Source organism: Carex rostrata, chromosome 7, assembly GCF_964058835.1.
Source record: "Carex rostrata chromosome 7, lpCarRost1.2, whole genome shotgun sequence".
Taxonomy (NCBI): domain Eukaryota; kingdom Viridiplantae; phylum Streptophyta; class Magnoliopsida; order Poales; family Cyperaceae; genus Carex; species Carex rostrata.
Window position 1 is genome coordinate 4,748,876 of NC_135924.1, and position 24,918 is coordinate 4,773,793.

At 34.0% G+C, this 24,918-nt stretch overlaps 1 protein-coding gene and 4 pseudogenes across 1 annotated transcript; 1 reads left to right on the forward strand and 4 right to left on the reverse strand.

Moving 5' to 3' along the window:
* Nucleotides 1-738: 738 nt before the first annotated feature.
* Nucleotides 739-1,874, reverse strand: LOC144557077 (putative cysteine protease RD21C pseudogene; annotated as a pseudogene).
* A 5,936-nt stretch (nt 1,875-7,810) lies between these two features.
* On the reverse strand, nt 7,811-8,946 carry LOC144557078 (putative cysteine protease RD21C pseudogene; annotated as a pseudogene).
* An 8,176-nt stretch (nt 8,947-17,122) lies between these two features.
* On the forward strand, nt 17,123-18,374 carry LOC144557079 (putative cysteine protease RD21C pseudogene; annotated as a pseudogene).
* Nucleotides 18,375-20,038: 1,664 nt separating this feature from the next.
* LOC144556527 (putative phospholipid hydroperoxide glutathione peroxidase) lies at nt 20,039-21,757 on the reverse strand. The gene is made up of 5 exons (XM_078304906.1): nt 21,486-21,757; nt 21,294-21,370; nt 20,833-20,894; nt 20,614-20,732; nt 20,039-20,451 (listed from the first exon to the last, which is right to left on the reverse strand). Exons 1-5 carry the CDS (start codon nt 21,738-21,740, stop codon nt 20,248-20,250), a joined length of 717 nt encoding a protein of 238 aa, XP_078161032.1. The 5' UTR covers nt 21,741-21,757; the 3' UTR covers nt 20,039-20,247.
* Nucleotides 21,758-22,422: 665 nt separating this feature from the next.
* LOC144557080 (putative cysteine protease RD21C pseudogene) lies at nt 22,423-23,558 on the reverse strand (annotated as a pseudogene).
* Nucleotides 23,559-24,918: the final 1,360 nt, after the last annotated feature.

Below are 24,918 nucleotides of genomic sequence, written 5' to 3' on the forward strand. Positions count from 1 at the left end.
ATATATTAATTTATACAATGCTCATCGAATGAGAAGAATTCAATGTTTATTCAAATGGGGTACGTCCGTACGCGGAACGCGTGACTACATCACCAGGAGAGTTGAAGTTGTCTTTTTCTGAAAGAATCTAAGTTGTGGAATTACTATTATAATAGTTGTAACTAATAATTAAATAAAAAATCTTTCTTCCAGAAATATTCTCGTGCTTATCGGTACAAGCAACATCTGAACTCAATCAACTCTATCTATCGTGTCCTAGCGGAGCAATCTGGAGATGGCAACCAATGGAGAATTTCCATGCAAATCTACATACAAGTTTGTTTCTCAAAGGAGATTCATGTGTACTTAATTATAAAACATGCATGACTCGGTTGTAGATCAAATAGGTTTGTTAATTTATTTTGAGTGCATGACTCAGGTTGTAGAAGGTACTGTTGCATACTTACAAATTAAACATTGATAGTTTTCACAATATATTTTGAGGGATAACTAATTAAAAGTAGCTTAATTATTTGATAGTTTTCACAATATATATTTAAACAATCAATTCAAATGCATATTTGTTATTATTTAAAATACATATTTCTAGCCAATGGGTAGTGGGAAATTAAAGCAAGCCATTAATAATAAGATGATACAAAAGAAATACAAAATATCAATCAAACAAGCCAAATCCACAATATTAATCGATCATATCTTCAAAAGCACACCATGGCATAATGATTCTTATTTTTAAAACTATTTTGTAGGATAGGAGGCATAGCTGGCGAGCCCACACAGGCCAGCAGAGCTAGAAATATCCTTTTTGATACGCATGTAACCAGATTCACCCCAGGATGTGCCCCAAGAGTTTTTTACTATCCAATACTTGGTTCTACCAATTTTGTTATAACCAACCATAGTAACTGCATGATTTAGACTTGTTCCACATGGACCTGTGAAAATCCCGCCCGAGTATAACATAAAGGCTTTGCTGTTTGCATCAAGCGCTACAGACACTGGCTGGTGAGAGACAGCATTTGCAAGAGCCAACTCATTATTTGCCGGGACACGTTGGTAACCTGTGATGGTGGCCGCATGATGTCTTGTTTTGGAAGAAGAACATATACCATTGATGCCTGTGGCACCACTGGTGTAACGGTAGTCGTTCTCTGTTGTAATGCCTCTGTTTTTAACCACCCAACCAAAAGCAGACTGCATATTTCCTCCACCACAATTAGAACCGGTGACGCAATCAACTAATTCTTGTTCCGATAGACTTGTCAGGCGGCCTGTCTTGATTTTATTTATTCCTTCAATTGAAGCCACAGCCGAGAATGCCCAACAAGAACCTATATATATTTATGTAGTTAGATTCAATATACATTCAGCTACCTCTTTCTTATGTAGTATTTTTAGAGTTCATTGTGAAAGATTCAAAATATATATGATTCTATTAAAGTTTTATTTTTAAGTTCTAACTCACCACAGTTGCCTTGATTTTTAATGGGCGTCACAGCACCGTGAGTGCGCCAATCGATAGAAGGAGTTGATGTCACACTTGCATACATGAAATCAGTTGTTTCGGATGAATTGCTTGTTTTGTATGTTGCGTATTTTTGCAGAAACTCCGGTACTGTGAAATCTGCAAAATTGTTAAGGTCTACAGTGTATGTCAGTCCAGGTTGTTTTTTCATTGATTGGACGAACTGAAAGTTGTCCGTGAATATTTGAAAGCGTCGTAGTTTTTCGGTAGCAGATCCATAAACTCGGCCATTGTCGCTAATCCATTTTTCAAAAACTGACAACAAAGAATCATCAGCTACTGTTATGGAGAAGGGACTAAAGGCAAGCAAAACAAGAAGAGTGGCAGTGCAACGATAAGAAAATGCCATAAGAGGTTTGATGTATTGAATTCTCAAATTCAATTCAATTAGAGAAAGAAGTTGAGCTTGTAATGAGATGTATTTGTTAGTTAGTGGTATTTATAGGAATGCTTGGCCTCTTTGAGTTTTGCAGATTTGGGCAAAGCAATAGAAAATATATATATATATAATATGCACATTATCCTTTCCGTTAGATTTTTCAAACCCGCGGTTTCATATTATATTAGGTAGAATCATTTTATCCTATATTTGAATATACAACGTTAGTCTGTTCTAACAAGTAAAGAAATTAATATTCTGTTAATATTGAACGGGTATTTACGGTAATAAAATAGAGTAAATTTATATTGTGAGTGGGATAAAGCTCAAGCCTCCATTTTCATAAACTCCGGTGGGAGTTGAATCTTAAACCACGTCTACACCAAATAATTTTACTTTTGAATGATTGCATCATTTTGGAACCCTAAATGGGGCTAAACTTTCATTCCTGAATTAACTTCCTTGTCCTCTTCTAGTATGCCTCAAAAGACATATATATATATAATAGGTTGAAGCAGAAATAAGATGTTAATTTTTAAGCTCAGTAAGTTTCTTTGTATGAGCTTAGTTTCAAAATATATCATAGATTGGTTTGAAAACGACGAACCTAAACCGTTGAAACTGATTTACCTCACGAGTGATGTGTTTACATGGAAAATTTAAAAATAAGGAAGCAACTAACAGTCCCCCAACTCCAGTCCTCCAAAAATCCCCGGATATTTTTAACTAATTCTGTAAACATCAATACTAAATCATGTAAACGTCAATACTAAATTCTGTAAACTAATTCAACAAATCCCGTCAACATAAAAACGCGTGACAGCTGTTAAAAACGCGTGAAAGCTGTTTAAAACGCGTGACAGCTGTTGAAAACGCGTGACAGTTGTTGGAGACCACCTTTTGTGAACATACACATAGTATCCTGTAAACATACACATATTATCCTGTAAACATACATATTGTACTTGAAATTATGGCAGTTGTGGCAGTTGAAAGTGCGTCAGAACTAAGCTAAAAAGGGAAGGCTTTTATACACGCGGATTTTTGGGGGATTTGACTTGGGGGGGCGTTACCTTTTCTCTAAAAATAATTTAGTAGAAATTTAAGTGGTAAAAGCTGATGAAAATTGAATGAATTAAAAATTAACTAAATTACAAAAAAAAATTACTATTGAATTTTATATTAAATTAATTCAAAATTTTAGAATTTTTTTGCATGCAAATGCATCACTCATGAAGTAAATCGATTTCAACAATGCATAATTTGAAGTCAATACGAATATACGATAAGTGTTGATCACTAGTGAGCTCAAGAACACTCTAATTCTACTCTCTCTCTCTCTCTCTCATTTTATAGCCCGTAGGCAACACACACTTCCTGTTTCAAACAGAAATCGAATACACGTTCTCCCGTAGGAGAATGAGATGTCATAACCAGCGGCACTAGGCAGCGTTGGCCAAACTTTAACAAAGCAGTCCAAATTCCAAGGAGAACATGGAAATAATTGCTTCATTCAGACATAAGGTAGCAATTAATTTTTTATCTTTTCTATACTATATGTAACTCCAAATTATTACAAAACAGGGAAATAATTTATGATTCTGAAAGACAGAAATCTCTTCTGTCAAACTTAGGATTCAAGAATTTAATATTCAATTGCATGAGTGGTAGAAGACTGGAAGCAATTTCATGCAGGGAAATTATCTATTACTTATTATTTATTTTTTTATATATAATATCTCTGTTGTTTAAGAAACATTTAATTTTCGAACAAATACCTAATCAATCATATTTGATTTTTCAGGTGATTAATTAATTTCAAGTTTTCTTATTCATTTACGCATACAAAAAAAGAGTAAAAGCTTTATTAATAACATAATAAACTCTATATCATAGGTATTCTATATATAGCTAAAGAAGAGGAATGGTTGAATAACTGAATTTAAAAGTACAATTTGTTTTTCATTTTTCACTAAAATGATTCTAATTTTCTGAACTTAATTTACTGCTTCCAATACAAATAAACACCTAATAAGTAATAGATAATTGTTCACTGTCAAGATTTAAAAAAAAAAGTAATAGATAATTGTGCAATTTAATAGCCTAATTTATTTGCTAATATTAAGGGAATCATTTTACTTTTAGCAATATTTAATTATAAACCCTGAAAGATTGTCAAAATTACCTACGAAAATTTCCTTTAAAACCCCTACACAGACTCATCAGCTTGATACTCCTGTCAGTAATGGTACCGTCGCGGATACTCATGCCCTGTCGGTAATACCGATACACTCATAAATAACACATTTTTGTCAGTGTATTTTGGCAATAGTATTTTTTTACCCTCGCGAATATTGTTCTATTCTGGTAGTATAGTAGAGTATCATCATCAAAATATAAATTTAACACACTAGCTATCAGCTGAATAATGGCCTTGCTTAAGATTTTATTAATAACATCTGCAACCGAATCAATAAGAAATGAGAGAGGATTTCCTTGCTTAATTATAAAAGATAGATACAAAATTATTGTTTTTATATGGCTCAGAAACTTTTAAAAACAATAATTTTGTATCTTTTTCAAAAATAGTACAAATTTTTCAAAAAATATAAAATATGGTCTCGAAATGCATATTAATATGAAAATCATGTTGAGTTGTTCGGATGGACTATTTTAACTTTGAAAATAAAGATAACAATATGGGGAACATATATATAAGATATAAAAGATATGAATCCTGTGATGCATATCAACCCTCTTTAAATACAAATACTAATATTTCTTATTACAACCTGTTGACTGGTTGTGCCAGGTCAACGCGCAACTAATGACTTGATCTTGGTTGACCAAATTTTTTAATCTATATGTGTCGTTGAATTGCTTTTTGTATTATTTTTATAACAACCTGTTGGCTGTTTGTGCCACCTCAACGCAACTAATGACTTTTGCTTTTAGACACACTCTGCCCAAATTGCCTCAGTGATCCGAGGGCTTGAGACCTCAAATTCTGTTATTGTAGAAATTCAAACAAGGGGCTACAATTAGTTTTGATCATGACATAAATTTTTAATGCCCTTCAAAATATATATACCAGAGAGGACGCCATCTCCACCCCGCTTTCGAGACTCCGTGAATATCGCCCACTGTTGCCTCATCACAACCTGGGTCTGCACCCTCGTCCAGGAGAACCCTCGCGTTTTTATTGTCCTCATTTTCACCTTTTATTTCCTGTTAAGCATGAAAGCTAATTTGAAATTTATATTCACAAACTGATATAATGATCAGCTGCCTTCCCTAGGCCCATTTAGGCCCAACAAAAGACATGACCAAAAGCCCACCATTGATCCGGTGAGTTTGGAGTGAGGCGGTGAGTTGATCCGGCCGTCAAAGCACCGCGATGAGGAGATCCGACTGTTAGAGCATGGTGGTGAGTAGATTCGGCCGTCCAAGCGTCGTGATGAGTAGATCGAACCGTCAGAGTGCGGCAGTGATAGATCCGACCGTCGGAGCGTGGCGGTGAATAGATCCGGCCATTGGAGTGCGACGGTGAGTAGATTCGGCCGTCGGAGCGCCGTGGTGAGTAGATCGGACCGTTGAATGTGACGACAATTGTCAAAGAGCGGTGGTGAGTACATAGGACCGTCGGAGTGCGACGGTTATTGGCCAAAAACAAATCCAATTGTAGAGAGAATTAGAGAATAATATATTAGGGTGTTTAGGAGTGTAAATAATTAGAATTAGATGGTGAGAGTAGTTTAGATAAATTAATGAGAATAAAAAGTTTAGATTTAGAAATTAGAGTCATTTGACTCGTTGTAAATACGTTTTTTATCAATGAAATTATTACTTGACATTTAAAGCCACTAACCTTTAAATTTCACATTTTTGTAAAATTAAAACTCATAGATAAAAAAAAAAAGGTACGTAATTTACATGATTATTATATTCACCTTATTATGAAATTAGAACTTTAAAACAATAATAAAAATTAATAGGAATAATCTATGTATTTTCCTTTTTTTATATATAAGTCCTCAAATGTCGAACTAATATTACATAAAGTAGGCAATCATTTAAGATATGACAAAAAAATTTAAATATTTTAACTTTAAACACATAGTACAACTTTTCTTAAAATATATATTACATAGGAAATTTTGGCAGCTGCCTCCCCTAATCATACCCAATTAGGGTAGTACAAAATAGCTCAAATTCGTAACTCGCTCATAACTTGCTCGCTAATTGCTCATTTTAACTTGCTCATCCACAACTCGAGTTGGCTGACTCGTTTAATAAAGAAGCTGAGTTTGAGCATATCCCAACTCGAGTTACACAAAAGTTGTCACAATAAATCTCATGCCCTTCTAAATAACTCTTAAGCTATTGTTTGGATTTATTTTATTAATTGTCTTATTAATTATGTTTGAATTGTTTGTATTTAGATAAACTCTTACTAAATCATTTGAATTATTTTTGTTTATATAAACTCTTACTAGTATATAATTATAATTAAGAAAATTGACTTGTCGAACGAGATATAAACAAGTTGCGAGTCAACTCGAGTTGATAATGAGCTAAACTCGAAGACATAGAGAAATGCAAATAAAGCTTTTAAATCTTCTCTTTCACGTTTTTCATTACACTTGTGTCAATCAATTATGGATCTCAATGCTATCTAGATACAAAGTTTAATCGTTCTTCTTGTTTACACGCTATTTGGCGTATAAAATATTTCAAGTTTAGTTCATACAAACAAATGTGGGTTGAGTGATAACATTATCACTCTTGTATATTTCAAGTTTAGTCAATACAAACGTTGTAACTAACTACTACGATCTCTCTAATATTAATTATCGGATCGAAATTGCTCTTTCGAATCCTCCCTCGATAATTCATAATAGATGACGAGGTTGATCTCGTCATACAATTTGAGCTACCTTAGGTGGTTAAATTGATCTCTTACTTCTGTTGCATAAATATGAAAGGACGGATATTTTCAAGATATAACAACTATTATAATAACTGTTTGTTTCTTTTCTAATTTATAGAACGAGGTCAAGCATAAATTCTGTTAGCTAGTCAAACACTATTTTGGAAATCTTTTATGATAATTCCACGCGTTAAATTAATTGGCCCTTGCGTACATCGACTTTTACGAGGGACAATATATATATTAATTTATACAATGCTCATCGAATGAGAAGAATTCAATGTTTATTCAAATGGGGTACGTCCGTACGCGGAACGCGTGACTACATCACCAGGAGAGTTGAAGTTGTCTTTTTCTGAAAGAATCTAAGTTGTGGAATTACTATTATAATAGTTGTAACTAATAATTAAATAAAAAATCTTTCTTCCAGAAATATTCTCGTGCTTATCGGTACAAGCAACATCTGAACTCAATCAACTCTATCTATCGTGTCCTAGCGGAGCAATCTGGAGATGGCAACCAATGGAGAATTTCCATGCAAATCTACATACAAGTTTGTTTCTCAAAGGAGATTCATGTGTACTTAATTATAAAACATGCATGACTCGGTTGTAGATCAAATAGGTTTGTTAATTTATTTTGAGTGCATGACTCAGGTTGTAGAAGGTACTGTTGCATACTTACAAATTAAACATTGATAGTTTTCACAATATATTTTGAGGGATAACTAATTAAAAGTAGCTTAATTATTTGATAGTTTTCACAATATATATTTAAACAATCAATTCAAATGCATATTTGTTATTATTTAAAATACATATTTCTAGCCAATGGGTAGTGGGAAATTAAAGCAAGCCATTAATAATAAGATGATACAAAAGAAATACAAAATATCAATCAAACAAGCCAAATCCACAATATTAATCGATCATATCTTCAAAAGCACACCATGGCATAATGATTCTTATTTTTAAAACTATTTTGTAGGATAGGAGGCATAGCTGGCGAGCCCACACAGGCCAGCAGAGCTAGAAATATCCTTTTTGATACGCATGTAACCAGATTCACCCCAGGATGTGCCCCAAGAGTTTTTTACTATCCAATACTTGGTTCTACCAATTTTGTTATAACCAACCATAGTAACTGCATGATTTAGACTTGTTCCACATGGACCTGTGAAAATCCCGCCCGAGTATAACATAAAGGCTTTGCTGTTTGCATCAAGCGCTACAGACACTGGCTGGTGAGAGACAGCATTTGCAAGAGCCAACTCATTATTTGCCGGGACACGTTGGTAACCTGTGATGGTGGCCGCATGATGTCTTGTTTTGGAAGAAGAACATATACCATTGATGCCTGTGGCACCACTGGTGTAACGGTAGTCGTTCTCTGTTGTAATGCCTCTGTTTTTAACCACCCAACCAAAAGCAGACTGCATATTTCCTCCACCACAATTAGAACCGGTGACGCAATCAACTAATTCTTGTTCCGATAGACTTGTCAGGCGGCCTGTCTTGATTTTATTTATTCCTTCAATTGAAGCCACAGCCGAGAATGCCCAACAAGAACCTATATATATTTATGTAGTTAGATTCAATATACATTCAGCTACCTCTTTCTTATGTAGTATTTTTAGAGTTCATTGTGAAAGATTCAAAATATATATGATTCTATTAAAGTTTTATTTTTAAGTTCTAACTCACCACAGTTGCCTTGATTTTTAATGGGCGTCACAGCACCGTGAGTGCGCCAATCGATAGAAGGAGTTGATGTCACACTTGCATACATGAAATCAGTTGTTTCGGATGAATTGCTTGTTTTGTATGTTGCGTATTTTTGCAGAAACTCCGGTACTGTGAAATCTGCAAAATTGTTAAGGTCTACAGTGTATGTCAGTCCAGGTTGTTTTTTCATTGATTGGACGAACTGAAAGTTGTCCGTGAATATTTGAAAGCGTCGTAGTTTTTCGGTAGCAGATCCATAAACTCGGCCATTGTCGCTAATCCATTTTTCAAAAACTGACAACAAAGAATCATCAGCTACTGTTATGGAGAAGGGACTAAAGGCAAGCAAAACAAGAAGAGTGGCAGTGCAACGATAAGAAAATGCCATAAGAGGTTTGATGTATTGAATTCTCAAATTCAATTCAATTAGAGAAAGAAGTTGAGCTTGTAATGAGATGTATTTGTTAGTTAGTGGTATTTATAGGAATGCTTGGCCTCTTTGAGTTTTGCAGATTTGGGCAAAGCAATAGAAAATATATATATATATAATATGCACATTATCCTTTCCGTTAGATTTTTCAAACCCGCGGTTTCATATTATATTAGGTAGAATCATTTTATCCTATATTTGAATATACAACGTTAGTCTGTTCTAACAAGTAAAGAAATTAATATTCTGTTAATATTGAACGGGTATTTACGGTAATAAAATAGAGTAAATTTATATTGTGAGTGGGATAAAGCTCAAGCCTCCATTTTCATAAACTCCGGTGGGAGTTGAATCTTAAACCACGTCTACACCAAATAATTTTACTTTTGAATGATTGCATCATTTTGGAACCCTAAATGGGGCTAAACTTTCATTCCTGAATTAACTTCCTTGTCCTCTTCTAGTATGCCTCAAAAGACATATATATATATAATAGGTTGAAGCAGAAATAAGATGTTAATTTTTAAGCTCAGTAAGTTTCTTTGTATGAGCTTAGTTTCAAAATATATCATAGATTGGTTTGAAAACGACGAACCTAAACCGTTGAAACTGATTTACCTCACGAGTGATGTGTTTACATGGAAAATTTAAAAATAAGGAAGCAACTAACAGTCCCCCAACTCCAGTCCTCCAAAAATCCCCGGATATTTTTAACTAATTCTGTAAACATCAATACTAAATCATGTAAACGTCAATACTAAATTCTGTAAACTAATTCAACAAATCCCGTCAACATAAAAACGCGTGACAGCTGTTAAAAACGCGTGAAAGCTGTTTAAAACGCGTGACAGCTGTTGAAAACGCGTGACAGTTGTTGGAGACCACCTTTTGTGAACATACACATAGTATCCTGTAAACATACACATATTATCCTGTAAACATACATATTGTACTTGAAATTATGGCAGTTGTGGCAGTTGAAAGTGCGTCAGAACTAAGCTAAAAAGGGAAGGCTTTTATACACGCGGATTTTTGGGGGATTTGACTTGGGGGGGCGTTACCTTTTCTCTAAAAATAATTTAGTAGAAATTTAAGTGGTAAAAGCTGATGAAAATTGAATGAATTAAAAATTAACTAAATTACAAAAAAAAATTACTATTGAATTTTATATTAAATTAATTCAAAATTTTAGAATTTTTTTGCATGCAAATGCATCACTCATGAAGTAAATCGATTTCAACAATGCATAATTTGAAGTCAATACGAATATACGATAAGTGTTGATCACTAGTGAGCTCAAGAACACTCTAATTCTACTCTCTCTCTCTCTCTCTCATTTTATAGCCCGTAGGCAACACACACTTCCTGTTTCAAACAGAAATCGAATACACGTTCTCCCGTAGGAGAATGAGATGTCATAACCAGCGGCACTAGGCAGCGTTGGCCAAACTTTAACAAAGCAGTCCAAATTCCAAGGAGAACATGGAAATAATTGCTTCATTCAGACATAAGGTAGCAATTAATTTTTTATCTTTTCTATACTATATGTAACTCCAAATTATTACAAAACAGGGAAATAATTTATGATTCTGAAAGACAGAAATCTCTTCTGTCAAACTTAGGATTCAAGAATTTAATATTCAATTGCATGAGTGGTAGAAGACTGGAAGCAATTTCATGCAGGGAAATTATCTATTACTTATTATTTATTTTTTTATATATAATATCTCTGTTGTTTAAGAAACATTTAATTTTCGAACAAATACCTAATCAATCATATTTGATTTTTCAGGTGATTAATTAATTTCAAGTTTTCTTATTCATTTACGCATACAAAAAAAGAGTAAAAGCTTTATTAATAACATAATAAACTCTATATCATAGGTATTCTATATATAGCTAAAGAAGAGGAATGGTTGAATAACTGAATTTAAAAGTACAATTTGTTTTTCATTTTTCACTAAAATGATTCTAATTTTCTGAACTTAATTTACTGCTTCCAATACAAATAAACACCTAATAAGTAATAGATAATTGTTCACTGTCAAGATTTTAAAAAAAAAGTAATAGATAATTGTGCAATTTAATAGCCTAATTTATTTGCTAATATTAAGGGAATCATTTTACTTTTAGCAATATTTAATTATAAACCCTGAAAGATTGTCAAAATTACCTACGAAAATTTCCTTTAAAACCCCTACACAGACTCATCAGCTTGATACTCCTGTCAGTAATGGTACCGTCGCGGATACTCATGCCCTGTCGGTAATACCGATACACTCATAAATAACACATTTTTGTCAGTGTATTTTGGCAATAGTATTTTTTTACCCTCGCGAATATTGTTCTATTCTGGTAGTATAGTAGAGTATCATCATCAAAATATAAATTTAACACACTAGCTATCAGCTGAATAATGGCCTTGCTTAAGATTTTATTAATAACATCTGCAACCGAATCAATAAGAAATGAGAGAGGATTTCCTTGCTTAATTATAAAAGATAGATACAAAATTATTGTTTTTATATGGCTCAGAAACTTTTAAAAACAATAATTTTGTATCTTTTTCAAAAATAGTACAAATTTTTCAAAAAATATAAAATATGGTCTCGAAATGCATATTAATATGAAAATCATGTTGAGTTGTTCGGATGGACTATTTTAACTTTGAAAATAAAGATAACAATATGGGGAACATATATATAAGATATAAAAGATATGAATCCTGTGATGCATATCAACCCTCTTTAAATACAAATACTAATATTTCTTATTACAACATGTTGACTGGTTGTGCCAGGTCAACGCGCAACTAATGACTTGATCTTGGTTGACCAAATTTTTTAATCTATATGTGTCGTTGAATTGCTTTTTGTATTATTTTTATAACAACCTGTTGGCTGTTTGTGCCACCTCAACGCAACTAATGACTTTTGCTTTTAGACACACTCTGCCCAAATTGCCTCAGTGATCCGAGGGCTTGAGACCTCAAATCTGTTATTGTAGAAATTCAAACAAGGGGCTACAATTAGTTTTGATCATGACATAAATTTTTAATGCCCTTCAAAATATATATACCAGAGAGGACGCCATCTCCACCCCGCTTTCGAGACTCCGTGAATATCGCCCACTGTTGCCTCATCACAACCTGGGTCTGCACCCTCGTCCAGGAGAACCCTCGCGTTTTTATTGTCCTCATTTTCACCTTTTATTTCCTGTTAAGCATGAAAGCTAATTTGAAATTTATATTCACAAACTGATATAATGATCAGCTGCCTTCCCTAGGCCCATTTAGGCCCAACAAAAGACATGACCAAAAGCCCACCATTTAATCCTAGCAAAATAGCTCGTAATATATTCATAAACAGGGCTTTAATTAGTACATAGACAGGATAATTATGATGCCTAAAGAAATTTAATTGGCCCGCCCTTGTTTAAGATGCATATCTATATGATTATTTATTTATTTATTATTTGTTAAGCATTTGCATGATCAATTATAAAAATATTTACGACTTGATGCACGCAATGCTCTGCATTTCTTAAAAAAAAAAACACCAGCTGTTTTGAGATGTGTGCACGAAAACACCAGCTGTTTCGAGATGCATTCTCAAAAGTTCAATGGTTGGATTCAGATTGGTTTCGGATTGCAGCAGATTTATTTTCACAAGAAATAAGTGGAAGCCATATAATGATGTTTGACATCACTGTAATAAATTTGACCTCTTACATTTACTAATTACTCGCACTCTTAATGTATATTGTTGGCCACTGGAATTTTGATTCTAATCATTATTATCCTGCATAATGCATATTATGTGATTTAGCCCTTTCTTTGTGTGTTTAACAACCCAAAAAAATGCTGCATTTGGGCTTGTAGGAGCTATAAACAAACGGAGAAAAGATTCAAGCTTTATGTGTACGAGGAAGGAGAACCCCTGCAAGAACATCTACAGTATTGAAGGTCGGTTCATTGAACAGCTTGAGATGTTGCAGCCCCACCAAGCAGGGGTTCGGATGTGGGACCCGGATCTTGCCCGTGCATACTTCTTGCCCGTCAGTGACGTTGATTTGCGTAAATATGTTTATGAGCCACACCCTCATAGCTATGCATGGCCCTCTCATTTGCACATTTATATGTGCATGTTATTGTACATGAAGAGAAAACACCCCTTCTGGGAATCTCGATCAATTTCTTTTTCCATGATTGGGTGCAATTTTGAGAATATTTTTGGCATATTTATTGTCTGCCACTGTCTGTGCAGAGATGAAATTCTTCAATTGAGATGTAAATTTATGCAAAGTTAGACATACTAAAAGATCATTCTGCTTTTGTCAATTAGAATTTAAGAACTCAGCCTAACAAATATTCCAGGGACCTTAATTTTATATCACCAAGGCCATTTCAGAACTGTACTCAAATTCAATCCGTGCACTTTGCAATGCCAACACTTTCGAGGGGTATCCAGAGAAAGGACATTTCCATCCCCTGGATACATCTTCGTGATGGAAGCATGGCTGCGCAACTGACCGCAGGTCCGCTCCCTGGTCTGGGGAATCGCATGCTCCTTGCATTTTTCGCCGGAGGCCATCATGGACCGGTGAGACCAATTCAATCTTTTTGAGCACTGGAAAGATAAGGATCGAGTACGAGCATTTGCCAAAGGACTTGATTATTATGCGTTCATGCTATTGCTACGGGCTCGATCGATTTTGCCTCTGCCCCAGCAGATAATCTCTGCTAGCTGTGTTTCTTCTTCACTTGTTGCTTAAATCAAGGATAGCATAATACCCAAAATTTTAGTTAATGTACCTGATAGCAACGGTTTAATATCATGATATGATATTTGGTATTGATATATATATAATTGCAGAAATACAAAACTTCTTCATTAAAAAGTTTGTGCCCATTAATCTCTCCGATATATATGCATGCGCATACATATTGGAGACCAAGAGAGCAAATGGCCAAACGCGCAGGGGCGGATCCACATGAAGGTCAATCATCTCTCCTTTGATTTTTGAGTTTTAATGAAGATCTATCTGTTCCAACTAATTTTGCTCTCTCTTGAAACTTTTGCTCCACTCTGGATTTCTGATTTATAATTCAGATTAAATTTAACGTTAAAATTAAATAAATTTCTTGAATTATGATTGATAATTATAATTATATGTTAGAATTTCAGAAAATATAAGTTAAACATTATTTTTTTATCGAGTATTCTATTAGTTAATGGGTTTAAACCCGATTAGCAATTTAAACCCGACTATCTATATTTTTTGTCCCTCTTTGACGAAGATTCTGAATCCGCCCCTGGTCAAACGAAACAAAAGCCAAAAGCATAGACAATATTTAGTTGAATAAAAATAGATGAGTAGTAATATACTACTAAGTTGTAAGTCCTGGGATTATTATTAATCTCAGTTCATAAACTAACTTGGAAAAAGTTTAAAATTTCCAATCTAAAAGGCTGGTGTATATATTTTGAAGGGCACTAAAAATTTATGTCATGATCAAAACTAATTGTAGCCCCTTGTTTAAATTTCTACAATAACAGATTTGAGGTCTCAAGCCCTCGGATCACTGAGGTAATTTGGGCAGAGTGTGTCTAAAAGTAAAAGTCATTAGTTGCGTTGAGGTGGCAGAACCAGCCAACAGGTTGTTATAAAATATACAAATAGCAATTCAACGACACATGCATATAGATTAAAAAATTTGGTCGATCAAGATCAAGTCATTAGTTGCGCGTTGACATGGCACAACCATGCAGCCAACAGATTGTTATAAGAAATATTAGTATTTGTATTTAGAGAGGGTTGATATGCATCATAAGATTCATATCTTTTATATCTTATATGTTCCCATATAGTTATCTTTATTTTTAAAGTCAAAATAGTCGATCCAAGCACTCAACATGATTTTCATATTAATATATATTTAGAGACCAGATTTTATATTTTTTTGAAAAATCTATACTATTTTTGAAAAGGTACAAAATTATTGTTTTTTCAGGAGTTTCTGAGCCATATAAAAACAATAATTTTGTATCTATCTTTTATAATTAAGCAAGGAAATCCTCTCTCATTTCTTATTGATTCGGTTGCAGATGTTATTAATAAAATCTTAAAAGAATACTTTAAAATCTTTTATAATTAAGCAAGGACATTATTCAGGTGATAGCTAGTGTGTTAAATTTATATTTTGATGATGATACTCTACTATACTACAAGAATAGGACAATATTTGCGAGAGTAAAAAATACTATTGCCAAGAATACATTGACAAAAACGTGTTATTTTTTAGTATATCAGTATTACCGACAGGACATGAGTATCCATTACGGTACTATTACCGACAGGAGTATCAAGCCGATGAGTCCGTGTAGGGGTTTTAAAGGAAATTTTCGTAGGTAATTTTGACAATCTTTCAGGGCTTATAATTAAATATTGCTAAAAGTAAAATGATTCCCTTAATTATATTAGCAAATAAATTAGGCTATTAAATTGCACAATTATCTATTACTTTTTTTTAAATCTTGATAGTAAACAATTATCTATTACTTATTAGGTGTTTATTTGTATTGGAAGCAGTTAAGTTCAGAAAATTATAATCATTTTAGTGAAAAATGAAAAACAAATTGTACTTTTAAATTCAGTTATTCAACCATTCCTCTTCTTTAGCTATATATAGAATACCTATGATATAGAGTTTATTATGTTATTAATAAAGCTTTTACTCTCTTTTTTTTGTATGCGTAAATGAATAGGAAAACCTGAAATTAATTAATCACCTGAAAAATCAAATATGATTGAATTTAGGTATTTGTTCGAAAATTAAATGTTTCTTAAACAACAGAGATATTCTATATAAAAATAATAATAATTAAGTACATCGCTACATTTGCATGAAATTGCTTTCAGTCTTCTACCGCTCATGCAATTGAACATTAAATTCTTGAATCCTAAGTTTGACAGAAGAGATTTCAGTCTTTCATAATCATAAATTATTTCCCTGTTTTGTAATAATTTGGAGTTACATATAATATAGAAAAGATAATAAATTAATTCCTACCTTATATCTGAATGAAGCAATTATTTCCATGTTGTCAAGTTATCCTTGGAATTTGGACTGCTTTGTTAAAGTTTGGCCAATGCTGCCTAGCGTCGCTGGTTATGACATCTCATTCTCCTACGGGAGAACGTGGGTTTGATTTCTGCTTGAAGCAGGAAGTGTGTGTTGCCTACGGGCTATAAAAAAGAGAGAGTAGAATTAGAGTGTTCTTAAACTAACTAGTGATCAACACTTATCGTATATTCGTATTGACTTCAAATTATGCATTCAAATTGTTGAAATCGATTTACTTCATGAGTGATACATTTCCATGCAAAAAATTCTAAAATTTTGAATTAATTTAATATAAAATTCAATAGTAAAATTTTTTGTAATTAAGGTAATTTTAATTCATAAAATTTTCATCAGCTTTTACCACTTAACTTTCTACTAAATTAATTTTAAAATTTTCTATATAAACACGTTACTCGTAACATAAATCAGTTTCAATGGCTTAAGTTCGTCGTTTTGAAACCAATCTGTGATATATTTTGAAACAAAGCATATTTTGAAACAAAGCTCATACAAAAAAACTTAGTGAGCTTAAAAACATCTTAATGAAAGTTTAGCCCCATTTAGGGTTCCAAAACGATGCAATCAATCAAAAGTAAAATTATTTGGTGTGGACGTGGTTTAAGTTTCAAGGAGTTTATGAAAAAGGAGGCTTGAGCTAGCTTTATCCCAATCACAATAAATTTACACTTTTTTATTACCGTAAATACCCGTTCAATATTAACAGAATATCAATTTCTTTACTTGTTAGAACAGACTAACGTTGTATATTCAAATATAGGATAAAATGATTCTACCTAATATAATATGAAATCACGGGTTTGAAAAATCTAAGGGAAACGATAATGTGCATATTATATATATATTTTCTATTGCTTTGCCCAAATCTGCAAAACTCAAAGAGGCCAAGCATTCCTATAAATACCACTAACTAACAAATACATCTCATTACAAGCTCAACTTCTTTCTCTAATTGAATTGAATTTGAGAATTCAATACATCAAACCTCTTATGGCATTTTCTTATCGTTGCACTGCCACTCTTCTTGTTTTGCTTGCCTTTAGTCCCTTCTCCATAACAGTAGCTGATGATTCTTTGTTGTCAGTTTTTGAAAAATGGATTAGCGACAATGGCCGAGTTTATGGATCTGCTACCGAAAAACTACGACGCTTTCAAATATTCACGGACAACTTTCAGTTCGTCCAATCAATGAAAAAACAACCTGGACTGACATACACTGTAGACCTTAACAATTTTGCAGATTTCACAGTACCGGAGTTTCTGCAAAAATACGCAACATACAAAACAAGCAGTTCATCCGAAACAACTGATTTCATGTATGCAAGTGTGACATCAACTCCTCCTTCTATCGATTGGCGCACTCACGGTGCTGTGACGCCCATTGAAAATCAATTAGGCCACTGTGGTGAGCTAAAACTTAAAAATAAAACTTTAATAGAAGCATATATATTTTGAATCTTTCACAATGAACTCTAAAAATACTACATAAGAAAGAGGTAGCTGAATGTATATTGAATCTAACTACATAAATATATATAGGTGCTTCTTGGGCATTCTCGGCGGTGGCTTCAATTGAAGGAATAAATAAAATCAAGACAGGCCGCCTGATAAGTCTATCGGAACAAGAATTAGTTGATTGCGTTACCGGTTCTAATTGTGATGGAGGAAATGTGGAGTCTGCTTTTGCTTGGGTGGTTAAAAATGGAGGCATTTCAACGAAGAAAGACTACCCTTACACCAGTGGTATATGTTCTTCTTCCAAAGCAAGACATCATCTGGTCACCATCACAGGTTACCAACGTGTCCCGGCAAATAATGAGTCGGCTCTTGCAAAAGCTGTCGCTCACCAGCCAGTGTCTGTAGCGCTTGATGCAAACAGCAAAGCCTTTATGTTATACTCGGGCGGGATTTTCACAGGTCCATGTGGAATAAGTCTAAATCATGCAGTTACTATGGTTGGTTATAACAAAATTGGTGGAACCAAGTATTGGATAGTAAAAAACTCTTGGGGCACATCCTGGGGTGAAAATGGTTACATGCGTATCAAAAAGGATATTTCTAGCTCTGCTGGCCTGTGTGGGCTCGCCAGGGATGCCTCCTATCCTACAAAATAGTTTTAAAAATAAGAATCATTATGCCATGGTGTGCTTTTGAAGATATGATCAATTAATATTGTGGATTTGGTTTGTTTGAGTGATATTTTTTTTATTTCTTTTGTATCATCTTATTATGAATGGTTTCCTTTCCCACAACCCGTTGGCTAAAAATATGTATTTTAAATTAATAATAACAAATATGCATTTCAATTTATTGTTTAAATATATATTGTGAAAACTATCAAATAATTAAGCTACTTTTAATTAGTTATCCCTCAAAATATATTGTGAAAACTATCAATGTTTAATTTGTAAGTATGCAACAGTACTTTCTACAACCTGAGTCATGCACTCAAAATAAATTAACAAACCTATTTGATCTACAACCGAGTCATGCATGTTTTATAATTAAGTACACAATCTCCTTTGAGAAACAAACTTGTATGTAGATTTGCATGGAAATTCTCCATTGGTTGCTATCTCCGGATTGCTCCGCTAGGACACAATAGATAGAGTTGATTGAGTTCAGATGTTGCTTGTACCGATCGATAAGCACGAGAATATTTCTAGAAGAAAGATTTTTTTATTTAATTATTAGTTACAACTATTAGATCAATATATAGCTTTTGATATAGTAATTCCAGTACAACTTGTTGTTGGAATTTAGAGACGTCTAAATTACAATTATAATTTGGACTACGTGTTATATAGTTATATGTTTCATACTGTCATAAATAATGTCTAAGCAAGTCATCAAATTCAGAATACCGTGGTAACGTTAATTAGGCATTGTAAGTATTTTAATTAGGATATGAACCGAAATACGTATAGAATATTCAGGTAATTATTTCTTATTGTTGATGGACCGATTAGATATATTACAATATGGACTCGTGATAAATTAGAATAATAAAATTGACTAGATTAAAATCTGGTCATATTTGGTTTATTTCTAATATGCTTCTGATGTCATTGTACGCAGTCAGGTATTGCACTGGATCTGAATAAAAAGCACAGTGGCCGATTTATGGTGTTCACACAACACAGCATAGTGACATGGGGTTGATGTGAATGGAGAAAATTGCAGGGGTGATGGTACTTACCTGTTTCTTTGTTGCCGGTACGGCTTGCATACCTATGGTTGTAAGTTGTAACGTTGCCTTGGGAAGGCCTCCCCTGTTGCTCTCCTTTGCTAGCCTGATAACCCTGACGTAGGTACCAGTAGTGTCTCTTGGAGATGACAGTAGTCCATCCTTCTTGCTGTAAAGAAGTTTTCAATTTCGCCATGGAAATCGCCCAGTTAACGGGCCTCTTCCCTTGTTTCTTTTTCTACATATATAATTAATAAGAATGTGCATATATTTTATTTGATGACTTATTAGTATTTACTTGCACTCGCACGACATTAATTTCTTCAAAAGTAATGTCATTTGCACAACATGCATGGCGGCCCAAGAGCAGTTTGTATTCTCCGTCAGAATTCAACTTCTGGCGGTACCATCACTTAAAACCAGGTTCTCAATTCGGTGACCACACCCGGAATCACTTCAGCACTCCTCAATCTGCAGCGCTCTCTTCAAATTTGCACCTAACATAACATCTAGAGTTGATTTCATCTAAATTTACACCTGTTCCAAATTTATCTTCTAAAATCTAATGCAGTGGGAGACGTGGTTGTCTTTTGCTGCAATTTACTATATGTTTCACAGTAAATTCCATGTAAAATTGATGGACCAAACCTGTTTAAAACCATCCATAACATAAATTATTCCACACGGAAACCAAACCGACATAATTTTAATATCAGCATGCACAAATCAAATCCCATAGCCACTGAAACAAGTTAGAACAGAAGCAAGGACAAACAACATCTGCTTTACTATAACTAGTTGGCAGCAAAACTTACAAAAAGTATTTCAAGGTTTTTATACGTACAGAAAGTCCATATACCAGTACAGATTCTTATTCAAAGAGAGCTAAAGATAAAAGCAAGGTTTGCTCAGCCGCGCGAGGAGGTGATTAGGCAGTAGTCCCGAGCAGCTTCTTCAGGTCCTTCTCGATGCTGAGAGGAGAGGTGGTCGGAGCGTAGCGGTCTACGACATGTCCTTCCTTGTCAACCAAGAACTTGGAGAAGTTCCACTTGATACCGTCCCCAAAGAGACCACCTTTGCTCGACTTGAGAAATTTGTATATTGGTGCAGTCTTCTCACCATTCACATCAACCTGAAAATATATTAAATGGTCATCTCTTTGGTATTACATAACATATTTACTAATTTAACTTGAAATTGCACTACACTGAGTACATAGATATTTTTTTAGTAATGATCATCGTAAATGAAAACTAGTGCTATCCTCTAGAGGTAGCAATTACTACAAGATCACCTTGTCAAATATCGGGTACTCGGCCTTGAAGCGAGTACAGGCAAATTGCACAATCTCTTCATTGGTTCCTGGTTCTTGTCCACCAAACTGATTGCATGGGAAAGCCAGAATTTCAAAACCTACAATAGTCATTCGATATAAATCAAATTGGGGGGAAATAATTATGCACACCCGATGCAAATCACGCAATAGCCACTATATTAGAGTAACATGAACTACCTTGGTCCTTGTACTTGTCGTATAGCTGGCTTAGCTCTGTGTAGTTAGAGTTGGCCAATCCACTGCAAGTAAAAGTAGCAATTAAGCAGTTAGACATATGAAATCAATCACAATTTAATAACAAAAATAAACAAAAGAAAGGAAAGCCAACATGGCCAACTACTCTATGAAGCATTGACTTCAGTATTGTACAATCAGATATGCTAACAGGACACTCAACACTATAGTAAGTTCAGAGGAATTAAAAATATAAAATATAAAATATAAACGATCGGATTTATTGGACCCTCAAATCTGACAACATGAGCCAAACTGCTCCAAAGTCGAAACCAAACCAAAAGAGCACTACTTCAGTTAAATATCATTGGTCAAATTCTAATTTAGTTGAAGTACGCTAATTACAATGTTATTGGAAGACCCAAAAAAAAGAAAAGGGTTAAACCAAGGATCAATTGCTGTACCACTGCGAAGCAACATTGACAATTAGCAAAACCTTTCCCTTGTACATGCTTAGATCAACATCATTCCCCTTTGCATCCTGGTACAACGATTAAAAGCCAAACAAGATATCAGAGATTTGATCAGATCGCAAAATTACCAGGGACAAAATTGATTAAAATCTAAAAGAAATTTCAATTAGAAAGGAGGCAAACCTTGACAGTAAAATCGTGTACAGAAGTCATCGACTGGCTGGCCATGGAAGCTGATCTGAATGATAAACAAGGGGAGAAAGAGCGGGAGGTATTAATAGGAGAAATCAACGAACGGGAGAGGCACGTGGTGTTGCGCAAGGAATAAGTGGGGATTAAAAATGACTTGGTGGTGGGGTAAGACGAGAGGTGTTTGACGAAATGGCTACAAATACATAGATTGGTGTTTAGGGCAAAGGTGAAGCGAGAAGAGAGCATAGAGCATAGAGATGAATTACTATTATAATAGTTGTAACTAATAATTATAAGTTGTCTTTTTCTGAAAGAATCTAAGTTGTGGAATTACTATTATAATAGTTGTAACTAATAATTAAATAAAAAATCTTTCTTCCAGAAATATTCTCGTGCTTATCGGTACAAGCAACATCTGAACTCAATCAACTCTATCTATCGTGTCCTAGCGGAGCAATCTGGAGATGGCAACCAATGGAGAATTTCCATGCAAATCTACATACAAGTTTGTTTCTCAAAGGAGATTCATGTGTACTTAATTATAAAACATGCATGACTCGGTTGTAGATCAAATAGGTTTGTTAATTTATTTTGAGTGCATGACTCAGGTTGTAGAAGGTACTGTTGCATACTTACAAATTAAACATTGATAGTTTTCACAATATATTTTGAGGGATAACTAATTAAAAGTAGCTTAATTATTTGATAGTTTTCACAATATATATTTAAACAATCAATTCAAATGCATATTTGTTATTATTTAAAATACATATTTCTAGCCAATGGGTAGTGGGAAATTAAAGCAAGCCATTAATAATAAGATGATACAAAAGAAATACAAAATATCAATCAAACAAGCCAAATCCACAATATTAATCGATCATATCTTCAAAAGCACACCATGGCATAATGATTCTTATTTTTAAAACTATTTTGTAGGATAGGAGGCATAGCTGGCGAGCCCACACAGGCCAGCAGAGCTAGAAATATCCTTTTTGATACGCATGTAACCAGATTCACCCCAGGATGTGCCCCAAGAGTTTTTTACTATCCAATACTTGGTTCTACCAATTTTGTTATAACCAACCATAGTAACTGCATGATTTAGACTTGTTCCACATGGACCTGTGAAAATCCCGCCCGAGTATAACATAAAGGCTTTGCTGTTTGCATCAAGCGCTACAGACACTGGCTGGTGAGAGACAGCATTTGCAAGAGCCAACTCATTATTTGCCGGGACACGTTGGTAACCTGTGATGGTGGCCGCATGATGTCTTGTTTTGGAAGAAGAACATATACCATTGATGCCTGTGGCACCACTGGTGTAACGGTAGTCGTTCTCTGTTGTAATGCCTCTGTTTTTAACCACCCAACCAAAAGCAGACTGCATATTTCCTCCACCACAATTAGAACCGGTGACGCAATCAACTAATTCTTGTTCCGATAGACTTGTCAGGCGGCCTGTCTTGATTTTATTTATTCCTTCAATTGAAGCCACAGCCGAGAATGCCCAACAAGAACCTATATATATTTATGTAGTTAGATTCAATATACATTCAGCTACCTCTTTCTTATGTAGTATTTTTAGAGTTCATTGTGAAAGATTCAAAATATATATGATTCTATTAAAGTTTTATTTTTAAGTTCTAACTCACCACAGTTGCCTTGATTTTTAATGGGCGTCACAGCACCGTGAGTGCGCCAATCGATAGAAGGAGTTGATGTCACACTTGCATACATGAAATCAGTTGTTTCGGATGAATTGCTTGTTTTGTATGTTGCGTATTTTTGCAGAAACTCCGGTACTGTGAAATCTGCAAAATTGTTAAGGTCTACAGTGTATGTCAGTCCAGGTTGTTTTTTCATTGATTGGACGAACTGAAAGTTGTCCGTGAATATTTGAAAGCGTCGTAGTTTTTCGGTAGCAGATCCATAAACTCGGCCATTGTCGCTAATCCATTTTTCAAAAACTGACAACAAAGAATCATCAGCTACTGTTATGGAGAAGGGACTAAAGGCAAGCAAAACAAGAAGAGTGGCAGTGCAACGATAAGAAAATGCCATAAGAGGTTTGATGTATTGAATTCTCAAATTCAATTCAATTAGAGAAAGAAGTTGAGCTTGTAATGAGATGTATTTGTTAGTTAGTGGTATTTATAGGAATGCTTGGCCTCTTTGAGTTTTGCAGATTTGGGCAAAGCAATAGAAAATATATATATATATAATATGCACATTATCCTTTCCGTTAGATTTTTCAAACCCGCGGTTTCATATTATATTAGGTAGAATCATTTTATCCTATATTTGAATATACAACGTTAGTCTGTTCTAACAAGTAAAGAAATTAATATTCTGTTAATATTGAACGGGTATTTACGGTAATAAAATAGAGTAAATTTATATTGTGAGTGGGATAAAGCTCAAGCCTCCATTTTCATAAACTCCGGTGGGAGTTGAATCTTAAACCACGTCTACACCAAATAATTTTACTTTTGAATGATTGCATCATTTTGGAACCCTAAATGGGGCTAAACTTTCATTCCTGAATTAACTTCCTTGTCCTCTTCTAGTATGCCTCAAAAGACATATATATATATAATAGGTTGAAGCAGAAATAAGATGTTAATTTTTAAGCTCAGTAAGTTTCTTTGTATGAGCTTAGTTTCAAAATATATCATAGATTGGTTTGAAAACGACGAACCTAAACCGTTGAAACTGATTTACCTCACGAGTGATGTGTTTACATGGAAAATTTAAAAATAAGGAAGCAACTAACAGTCCCCCAACTCCAGTCCTCCAAAAATCCCCGGATATTTTTAACTAATTCTGTAAACATCAATACTAAATCATGTAAACGTCAATACTAAATTCTGTAAACTAATTCAACAAATCCCGTCAACATAAAAACGCGTGACAGCTGTTAAAAACGCGTGAAAGCTGTTTAAAACGCGTGACAGCTGTTGAAAACGCGTGACAGTTGTTGGAGACCACCTTTTGTGAACATACACATAGTATCCTGTAAACATACACATATTATCCTGTAAACATACATATTGTACTTGAAATTATGGCAGTTGTGGCAGTTGAAAGTGCGTCAGAACTAAGCTAAAAAGGGAAGGCTTTTATACACGCGGATTTTTGGGGGATTTGACTTGGGGGGGCGTTACCTTTTCTCTAAAAATAATTTAGTAGAAATTTAAGTGGTAAAAGCTGATGAAAATTGAATGAATTAAAAATTAACTAAATTACAAAAAAAAATTACTATTGAATTTTATATTAAATTAATTCAAAATTTTAGAATTTTTTTGCATGCAAATGCATCACTCATGAAGTAAATCGATTTCAACAATGCATAATTTGAAGTCAATACGAATATACGATAAGTGTTGATCACTAGTGAGCTCAAGAACACTCTAATTCTACT

Coding starts and splice junctions, on each gene's coding strand:
- LOC144556527 (XM_078304906.1), bottom strand. CDS start 21,740: ATGCTCTCTTCTCGCTTCACCTTTGCCCTAAACACCAATCTATGTATT. Junction 20,895..21,293: donor GTCAATGTTGCTTCGCAGTG/GTACAGCAATTG, acceptor TTTTACTTGCAG/TGGATTGGCCAACTCTAACT. Junction 20,452..20,613: donor AGTACCCGATATTTGACAAG/GTGATCTTGTAG, acceptor ATATATTTTCAG/GTTGATGTGAATGGTGAGAA.